Below are 10189 nucleotides of genomic sequence, written 5' to 3'. Positions count from 1 at the left end.
TAGTAATAATAGATTAAAAATTAAATCGTGTTTGCTGCTTCAGATTAGATTAGATACCTTTCAAAAGATGCTTCAGAACTGATTAACAGTAATAATAGCGATGATGCCACTACCTCATTTGTGGTCTATGAGGTAACTAATCTGCAGTCAGTCTGTGAAATTAAAACAAGTGATGAAACGCATGGATCTATGGGATAAAAGTTTTGTAATAATAACTCACAGCAATCTGTGCAGTATGCTGAGGCCTGACCATGATCCATTGATCCAACACCTGGATTAGGCAATCTAAAGATTTTGGAAAGCTTTAAAAAAACCCTATTTCAGAGTGGCCACCAACTGGTTAATGAGTCTGTATAAGAATAAGAAACTTCTGGCTCATTTGACACCCAGGATCTCTGCAACCTCTACATGGTGTCAGGAGTACAAGTAACCAGAATCAAAATCAAAAGCATTTGCAGAAAGTGAAGGCAAAGGAAAAGGAAAAGAAATACAAAAGAAAAAGAAAAAGGAAAAGAGAAAAAAAGAAGCAGTGCCACACTGCAAGAAAAGAATCACAGAGCTAGCAGCAGAACATGAAGAGAAAAGGCCTAAAATGACAAGAGGTCATAAAGCAATCAGCTATGACAAGTTGAGGCTGTGAGGTGATGTAAAGACAGAAAAGTGAGGGTCAGAGAATTTAAGGACTGGTCCACGGTAACACCAGTTGGCTTTCTTTAGGGCTATGCCATTTTTTTTCAGTATAAAAATGATTTAAAAAGAGACAACCCTATGATGTGCTACAACTTTGACATCTAGAAGACCCCAATTTATTCTAAATTCTGTTCAGATTGTTGTTAAATCCCTATATCTGAGTAAGACACAGTTTCTAGTTCAGATCAGGAAACAGAGAAGTATGCTTCTTCTTTACAGTAAGACCTTCACCAGAGGATCTTTCTAGAAACCTCACAGTTGTCCTAATTAGAAAGTTCAATGTGGTTGAGATCAATATTTCATGCCATGATGCAATGTATTCTTTGAGCAGACACGATTTCATTTATTTGAATGAGAAGGGTGAAATACTGTGTAATTTCATAAGAGCCGTTGATTTGGAGAGATGAACGTACCTGAAATAGGCTTATCGAGACAGGTCAGGAAATCAATTAAATACCAGGGAAGTTTCCCAAATTATCCTGACCTCATATGAAGGACAACCCTGAGCACAGGCTTCCAAAGGCTAAAAATGGGCCCCCGAGCCTCTGTAAAGAGTGGATGGAAAGTAATAAAAAGCACTTTGCAGAAGTGATTTTGAGGGGGATCCCACAATGGAAACTCATGTTAAGAAATAAGAACATCTCCAAATTCACAGAAACAAGACCCATCGGACCAGAAACGGGACCAGAGGACCCAGAGAAGGCCATGCCAACTGGGAGCAAATCGAAGAATTGTGACTGGCACGGGAAACAACAGTTAATTACATTACTGTCATGTTTTCGCACCGCAGGGTTCCTTACATGCTAGAAATGCCCCAGAAGTGGTCCCTTTCCTCTGGGCTGGGAGTCTAGGTGCAGCGTGACACTGAGGGTAGGTAACCAGAAACCTCCTAAGAACCTCAAAAATACCTGTCACCAGTTACCGACCCGTTTTGGAAGAGTATTCAAAATATACACAATATACTAACATGTCAGCAATTTCAAGGCCACGTTAAAAGAGAATGAAAGCACCATTTATAAATATATAAAGAATCTATATCCTACTCCAATCAAGTACAATTCTAAGTACCTTCCTGGATCTGAGCCCAACCTTTTCAGGGCCAAATAAAAACAAATGCTAAAAGGTCTAGGCCATTCTGCTAAATGTGAAAATAAGTGTTTTGGCCAGACTAAAACTGGGAAAAAGGCCATAGCAAAGATGTCTATATCATAAATGTCTACTCAACGACTCAGCAACCAGGCTTAGGCTCAGCCACGAGGTTTAAACATCAAGGACACAGAGTATAACACCGGAAAGAGATACCTCACGTTATTGCAGTGACTGGAAGAGCTACCAGCTGCGCCTCTGGCTCTGCAGAAACTCCCCAGGAAGGGCCAGGAAAAGCAGAGCTCTGCCCTGTAATTTTTGGGGCAGAGATCCTAACTGACCAAGCGCAGACATGGTCATGGGCCGCCTACACCTTCCCAAGCGCAATGAGCAGCTCTGGGGAGGGTGTTGGCATCCCCCGTGCCTTGAAGTTATTGTTGGGCAATTTAGCAAACAACTTCTGCCCCTGCTCACGTCATCTCTCAGTGCAGAATCTACACTACAAACCCCTGGGTCTGTTTTTATATTGCCATCATTGTGTTCCTATCTTGTCTAACTCAGGCTCCTGTCAATTAACGATGAATCAGACATGCTCTGAAGGCAATAACGCAATTTTCTATCTCCTGGGGATTCTTACTTCACTCTGCTAACATCCTGGTTGGGTTTCACTACCCAGAAGGAGCTGATAACGTTGTCTAACTTATACTTCCCAACTGGTCTTTTGTTGGCCTGGTTACTCAAGAAAGATCAACATAAAACCCGTCAGAAGAGGGAGTTGCACCATTAAGTGTGCTGAATTTCACCATATACATCTGTGTCAGTTTCTCAAGGGTAAATGACACGGGAGTCCTTCAGAATCCCTCAATCTGAAGGTGATAGTGTACTGAAAAGATAGATGTCATTTTTTGACATTAGTTTTCTTTATTGCCTGTGTCGTTTTGGGATTGTGCCTGGGAATCTCCTCAGAGAGGGATACCCACACAGGAAAGGCAGCTCGCTGTACTCTGTGAAGATTGTGCTGAGTCTCGAGAGCCCAAACAGATAGCTAAGTAATTTAAAAACTCCGCAGGAGAGGATCTGGGGGCCAAGAAAGTTGATCGTGAGTCGGCAACGCGCCCTTGCAGCAAAGAAGGCCAACAGCATCTGGGCTGCGTTAGCGAGAGCGTGGCTGACAGGTCGAGGGACGTGATCCTTCCCCCTGGTTTGGCACTGCCGAGACCACGTCCGGAGCAGCGTGCCCAGGTTTGGGCTCCATGCTGCAAGACAGATATTGATACTGGAACCAGTCCAACGGAGGCCACTGGGCAGGGCGGGGGGCTGGAGCACAGGGTGCCTGAGGCTGCTTGGAGGGGGCAAGGACAAGGCTTTATCTCTGCCTACACATGCCTGAGCCGAGGGTACAGGGAGAACGGAGCCAGAACCGTCTCAAAGGGGCACACTGACAGCAGGAGAGCCAACGGCCCTCCACTGAGATGTGGGAAATCCTGATTAGATAGTAAGGGAAAAAAACGTTTGCCAGGTGGATTATTAAATGTCAAATTTAGCCTGGAACGGGCTAAATACTGTGACAGGTCAAATGGTGGAAGAGGTTAAATATTGGGGCTGGTTATAGACCGGGAAAAACTGAATCCCAGGGACAGGTTGCTCGGAGGCTGCACACAGCAACAGACTCGAATAGACCTTTTTGGCTCGGGGGGCCGCACGAGGAGGCCTTCGGGTGCCCCGTGTCCCCTAAATTACTATTTTGCCCTTTCAATAAACCCGTTGCTTTAAGGAGGGGGCGGTGCACGCGCAGAATGCACCGCCCCTCCCCGCTCATCCCTCCCCGCCCGGCGGCGGAGTTCGCGGCGCGGCCTCCAGGCGGCGCTATAATCGCCGCGCTGCCTTGCGCGGGGCGCAGCGCGGGCAGCCATGGCGGCGGGGAGGCTGCTGGCGCTGCTGCTCCTCGCCCTGCTGTTGGGCGGCACGGCCGGACCTGGCGCTCGGGCAGCGCGGAGTCGCGGCGCCGAGAAGCAAAACAGCCTTCGCCGAGCCGCCAGCGGCCTCTACCAGGGCGTCAGCGGCCTATTCGGCGAGGATAACGTGAGGGCCCTGCAGAAGGTGAGGCGCCGGCCGCTTTCCCCCCCATAAACCCTTCGCTTCCTTTCCCTTCGCGCCCTCTCTCCGCGCCGTTGCTCCCGGGGGGTGACCAGGCGGTTCTGTGAGGCAGAGCCCCGGGCTTGGCCGTTCCCCCACCTCCGACGCCGTGCTCGGCGCTGGACCCGCGGCGGCCTCGTTTTCTGTGCGAGCCTGGCTGCGGGTGAGGCGGCGGAACGGCTGGAGCGTTGCTTTGGGAAGAAAAACGGCAGGCGAGGCTTGACGTGGAGCAAACCGCAGAAAATATTAACGAAAAGAATCTCTAAATAAAGATTATTTTAGATGCGGGAGGCAGCCAGGGCAGACCGCTGTCGGTGAGGAGCCCTCCAACTGAAATATGGTGTGTCTGCATCAACACAGCATCCTGTGTTTGCGGGGCCACATAGGAACTTGAAGGAAATCAGGGATGCAGGCAGACGGACCTCTACATTCCTCTGTTCTTGCTCTCCTCAGCCGGGAGGAAGAAATAATACTGTTAAATTGACCTGTAAATGCGTTTGAGGCATTTGAGTGTGATGCGGGGGAAATATCTCAGTTGCTTGATAAAAAAATTCTCTGGTTTGCTTTACCAATGTTCATTGCTAGTAATAGTGTTTTCTTTAAACTTTGGAACAATGGTAAAGCTAAGAAGTGCATTTTCAAATCCTATCAACGTATAAATTTATATGTGCCAAAATACCTAGAATAAAGGCAATTGTAATAAAAAAATAATGACTCACAGAGTTAAAAAACCATTTACAGAGTTAGGTTTTTTTCCTTGGGGAATTCAAAATAGCCTGCAATTTTATTTAATGAATTATAATTCTACCCATGACTAATAAGTCTCAAAGTGTGTTTAAGGAGTTGAGGATTATTTTTTTTTTTTGTAATTTTCAATTTTATTTCTCAGTTTTTCTCAAGGTTGACAGAGAGGTTTGTGAATGGGGTGGATATATTAATGGACACATTCTGGAGAATATGGACTGATTTGTTAGATGTTCTTGGAATTGATGGTAAGTGTGATGCCTGTTAACTCTTGAACTGTATCAGCCTGTATCAATGTTCACAAGCATAGGCCAAGTGGGAAAATAATTACATTTTATCACGTTGCGTTAAACATCCATCAGTGGTATGTCTATCCGCTTTGTGTGGCTTTGATTTTGCTGTTAGTACCTTCAAACAAGAGGACTAAAACCAGCCGTTCCGTTTCTGTACGTGTATCTACAGGATGTCTATAAAATGCATTACAAGGCATGGTTGGTTTGTTGGTATCATCATTAAATGGACGCACACAGTCAGGAACAAGTGCAGGGAAATAAAGGAGGGCTGGAAGAAGGAAAGGTGCAATTAAGAGCCTTTAGGATATAACTTTTACAAAGCGGGACCTTTAGCCTCAGTATGAATGTTGACCTTAGGCCCTACAGTAGTTTGTCTTTAAAGAACCTTTAGCACCTCTGCTTTAAAGGAATTGATTCAGTTGCATCGTTGGAGCTGAGCCAGTGATTTGAAAAAGGCCCATCCTGAAATGGATGAACTAGCTCTAGCTCTGTTCAGAAAACACAGCCGTGACCCCACTGCATGACCCTTCAGAGCTGTGCTTGCAGTTTTACCCTTACCACCTTGGCATGCGCTCATTAATATTCTGTAAATTTTCCTTTGTTTTTCAGCCTCCAACTTGACTCATTATTTCAGCCCAGCGGCAATTGCCAACAACCCGACCCGTGCTCTTCTACTGATCGGTGCCATTTTACTTGCCTATTGGTTTTTATCTCTCTTCCTTGGATTCTTCTTCTATCTCCTGCACATGCTGTTTGGTCGCTTTTTCTGGATTGCGAGGGTTGCCCTTTTCACTCTCTCGTGCGTGTACATCCTCCAGAAGTACGAAGGTGACCCAGAACACGCAGTCCTGCCTCTCTGCTTTGTTGTAGCAGTCTACTTCATGACGGGGCCGGTTGGATTTTACTGGAGGAGAAACAACAACAGCAGCCTTGAGGAGAAGATGGACCACCTGGATAATCAGATCAGACTTCTGAACATACGTCTTTCTAGGGTGATTGAAAACCTGGACAGAGGCAGTGACCAGTGAACCAACCCCTATAGACCACTGTACACCAGCTCTAGAAAATTCCTAAGCACTGTCTCATTCAAAGTTACAAAGCAACAAAACATCACATGGTAAAAAGTATTCAAAGTTATAACTTTTCATCATGTGTAAGACTAATTTATCTAGATTATACACTCAGCCATTATACTTGTAGGAAAAAAGAAAAACATTTAAAAAATTCAGCTGTATATTCAGAGAGTTTTATCCAGTACTAGAATTTTCTCAGTAGATAAACGCTTACTTTTACAAGCATTTAAAAACATCTTTTGTAAAGTTTTTATAAAAGCAAATTGAGTAGTCTTTCAAATATTGAAATTCAGCTAAACATATGCAAATTTGACACTTAAAAATTTAAAAAGAAAAAAAAAAAAATCTCAAGCTACCAAACACTTCCATTGAGAAGTGGCTGCTGTGGGTCCACATTAATTTTTTTTAATTTTTTTTTTCCAAAGTTGTGAATGTGTTTTGTTTTATTGTTGGCCTATTCCATTGCCTTGAAGTTGCCTTTCATAGAGTATCAGATGTGGAATTTTCTGGTATCCGAGCCAAAAAATTCACACCATAGCTTTTAATAGGAGGTAGGGAATTAGGGAGAAGGAAGATTTCATAAATTTGAAGTCCTTAAATGCCAGTCCAATGTGAGGAATTGAGAAGTGCAAGTGTGGCATTATTTCATTGCATTTCATCTCGAGAACTTTAATTTGATGTCTGAAAGGAAATCTGTTTTAATAAATGGACACGAAGGGAAGAGATGTAGCGTGGCAAATTGTAATTCATATTTGATCCTCACAGTGAAGCTTTTTCCAAGCATAAGTGCATAGAATAAAGCATGATTTTCATCTCAGGACCCACGTACTTTCTCAAAACAGGCAGCAGTTAAAACACTTGCATATGTATTGTTGCTTAAAGCTTTCTCAGGACCAATAAGCGGCAATAAATTATCTTCAGGAAGATCTGGATTTTTTTCTAAAATTAATAGTTTTATAGGAGCTTTTTGCTTGAAGTCTGTGTCCTCTATTGGGTTTGGGGAAAGTGAGTCACCTTATGAGAAGGGTGTATTAAATGGTCACATTTCAAAGCGATGTAGGAGCTTTGAAGCAATTTTATTTTGAAGGATTCTATGTATGTGTAACCTTAGAATTAACTAGCTTGGTAGACTACCACTGGCTTTGTAAGGTTTGCTGAAATGCATTGAAACAAAGGTAACCTCAGGGAAGAAAGTCCGATGAGGGGTTTACGTTGGTAACCTCTAGCATTCAAGGAGAGAAATGAGGGGAGGGGAAGCATCTAAACCATAGTGATGAGCACAGCATCAATGCCATGAGAGGTAAAATGGACCACGGCTGAAGAACTACATATTCCATAATGTCTAAACGAGCAAGTAGAGATAAAACCTCAACAAAAATTGATCTGCGATAGGGACTGGCTGTAAAGGAAGGGGAGCAAATACAAGTAGGTGATGCACGTGCTGTTGCTTTGACTGCGAGCCCTGGCTCCAGCAGGACTGAGCACAGCTCGGCGCTTGGTCTTCGGCTTCTTGTTTCGTTGGGTAGAGCTTTTGTTGGATGTGATGCTTAACTGAATGTAACTGTGGGGTGAATGAATTTTTCTCTTTACGCTGAAGTTTAATACTCTTCTTAAAACGTGTGTTACTTGCCTAACCTCTTTTGGTCTGTATGTGACATTTACATGAGTGATTATTTTAAAATCCACGTTAATGGCCTTTACTCCAAACTGTGATCACTTCAGTTCAACGCAGTTGAAGTACATATGCAGTTGGCTCTGTTGGAATCTATTTTAATTTTTTACGTCATCTGTAAATCCCCCTGCATCCCATTTTTCAAGAAATACACATTTAGAGTTGCGAAGTAATTGCTTTTCATAACTTAAAATCTTTCCCATGAACAGATAAGTACTATGGCAACAGTCAGTCTGCTTTGTAAAGCTGAAAATGTAAATTGCTGTATGTTCCTTTTTACAGCTTGTTTTCCATAGTATTACAGAATCTGCCCTGTAAACTCAGTTTTCCTTACTGTGGTGCAGAGAGGACTGGGCTAAAACACCAACCTGCAAATTAGGAATCGATTAGCAAAGCGCGTCAGACCTGTACGTGTTTTGCTAAGCCTGAGGACCGAAGCCTGCAAACCTTGCTCGCGTAAGCGGCTCCGTCGACTTCAGTAGGACTATGTGCATGAGTCAGTTATGTATGTGGTGTAATCCATATTTAATGTTGAAGTTAAAAATATTGAACCCTTTCTATATTAAGAGTTGTCTATGATAAAGATTTCTTTTCAAATACTATATAAAAGTTTATGTGGATTATAGTTTCGCCCTGTTTCACCCTAATCATTTATCTTAGTTTTGTAAAATCAGCCGCCCTATATTAATACTCTTCATTTTGATCACCCTGCTGCTTGAAAAAAAGTATTTTTGTATTTACTTGCATCCCATGTATAGCAAAATGTTATGTGAAAAGCGGTATATATGAAATTGGATATTTTTAATCAGTATTTTTCCCAGCGCTCAGTTTTCATGTTAGTCAACTTCAGAAGTAATGATTTTTTTTAAAGCACAATCTAATCTTATATATATATCTATATATACTTTAAAAATGCTCTGTATTTTTAAACATGCACTGTAGTGAAAGCGCTTTTCGGGACATGAATGTGGTATTGTACTTAATCTCTTTCAACTTTTGTAAATACCTTTTTACAGCTATTTTCCATACCAGGTCATCTAGTTTATCCATCCAGGTTTTTGCTCTGTTTTTTAGAACCCATTCCAGTGACAGCGGTTGCGTTGCTTTTATATCGCTATTGCGAGGAGCATCTCCTACGCATCCGCAGAGATGCGCGGGCGTCGCCTCGTCACCCACGGATAAACCGAGATGCAGAATTTGACAGAAATGGGAATAAACCCCAGATCTCGCAGCTCGCCCCGCCTTTCGCTCTAACTGCGAGGCAGCCTAACGGCGGGTGGGTAGCAGCACCGAGGCGCTCCTCTAACAGCCCGCTTCCCTCCGCGCCCGTCCCCGCCGGTGAAGCGGCGCGGGTTGCGCGGGCTGCGGTCGGTCAGCGTGGGAGTAGCGGTCCCTGTTTACCGACCTGCCCGTTTGCAGCGGCTTCGTGAGAGAACGTCGCCCTGTGTAACCAACCGGTGACGTCGGCGCTTAAGATGGGCTCTTCCAGTATCAGAAATTCCCATAGGGTCTTAAAGTGTTTTAAACATCGTACTTTAAGACCTAATATTTGAACCTGCTGTAGTATTTTCGATACATTCCCGTTTTTGCAAAACTAACATGCGTAGCAATTTCTTTGCCAGTACACGCCTCACCTATAGATAACCGATCTGTCGTATTCGGAATGTAACGCTTTTCAAAGTGGTATTGGGTGTCAGAGTACAATGTATAAAACCTGGTGTAATTCAGTGCTGTACTTAATAGTGCGTACTTCAAATTGTGATTTGCTTTTAAAGGCTTGTTGCATCGTTAGTGTGGAAAATAGACCAGTATCAATCTTAGCTCTTTGATGGCGTAGAAGTGTTTAAGTGTGATTTGGCTCACGTACTGATCCGTCTTTGGCAGCTAATGACATAAATGACCATAAGTTCTCTTTGTCTGGGTTGGAAAATAAAAGGTTTTATTGTATCCGCATGTATTTTAAACTTTTGGATAATTCCATCGAACTGTGATGACAGCACATTTAAAAATTCATCTTTTCCTTTTAATCCGAAATGGTATTTGCTATGGTAGCGCTCGTTAGCGGCACCGATGTTTAGTGACTTCACCTCCTGTTTTGTACATCGGATTTCAAGATTATAGTGTTTAAGTTTGTACAATTGTGTTTACGTAAAAAATAATTTGGTCTGAAGAGATGATGTATGTATACTTTTGACATATGATCCATAGGGAAATAGTAGATTCTACTGATGATATTGTTAAGTAGTTACAAATATATCAGACTTATTTTTTACAGAGCTATACATGCCTTTATTTATTACTTATCTGACCACCAGATCCATGTACTACGTAGTGAAATATTTGTAGACCGATTTCAGAAATCACCTATGGTATCGTGACAGAGCTTCAAATAAACGTTTACTGAAACTTTGCACCGAGACGTGACTTCCAGCCCAGACTCTGCTTGGCCGGGCGCCTCCCGGGAGGGGCGTTCTGGCGCCGGGGCCCCGACGGCC

At 43.2% G+C, this 10189-nt stretch overlaps 1 protein-coding gene across 1 annotated transcript; it reads left to right on the top strand.

Moving 5' to 3' along the window:
- Nucleotides 1-3638: 3638 nt before the first annotated feature.
- BRI3BP (BRI3 binding protein) lies at nucleotides 3639-10111 on the top strand. Its single transcript, XM_075770209.1, has 3 exons — nucleotides 3639-3876; nucleotides 4802-4904; nucleotides 5559-10111. The coding sequence occupies exons 1-3, from the start codon at nucleotides 3688-3690 to the stop codon at nucleotides 5975-5977; spliced, it is 711 nt and encodes a 236-aa protein (XP_075626324.1). The 5' UTR covers nucleotides 3639-3687; the 3' UTR covers nucleotides 5978-10111.
- The last annotated feature ends 78 nt before the right edge of the window (nucleotides 10112-10189 follow it).

This window comes from Balearica regulorum, chromosome 17, assembly GCF_011004875.1.
Source record: "Balearica regulorum gibbericeps isolate bBalReg1 chromosome 17, bBalReg1.pri, whole genome shotgun sequence".
Classification (NCBI taxonomy): Eukaryota; Metazoa; Chordata; class Aves; order Gruiformes; family Gruidae; genus Balearica; species Balearica regulorum.
Note: the sequence above shows the minus strand (reverse complement) of the source record. Positions and strands in the feature narration are given on the sequence as shown.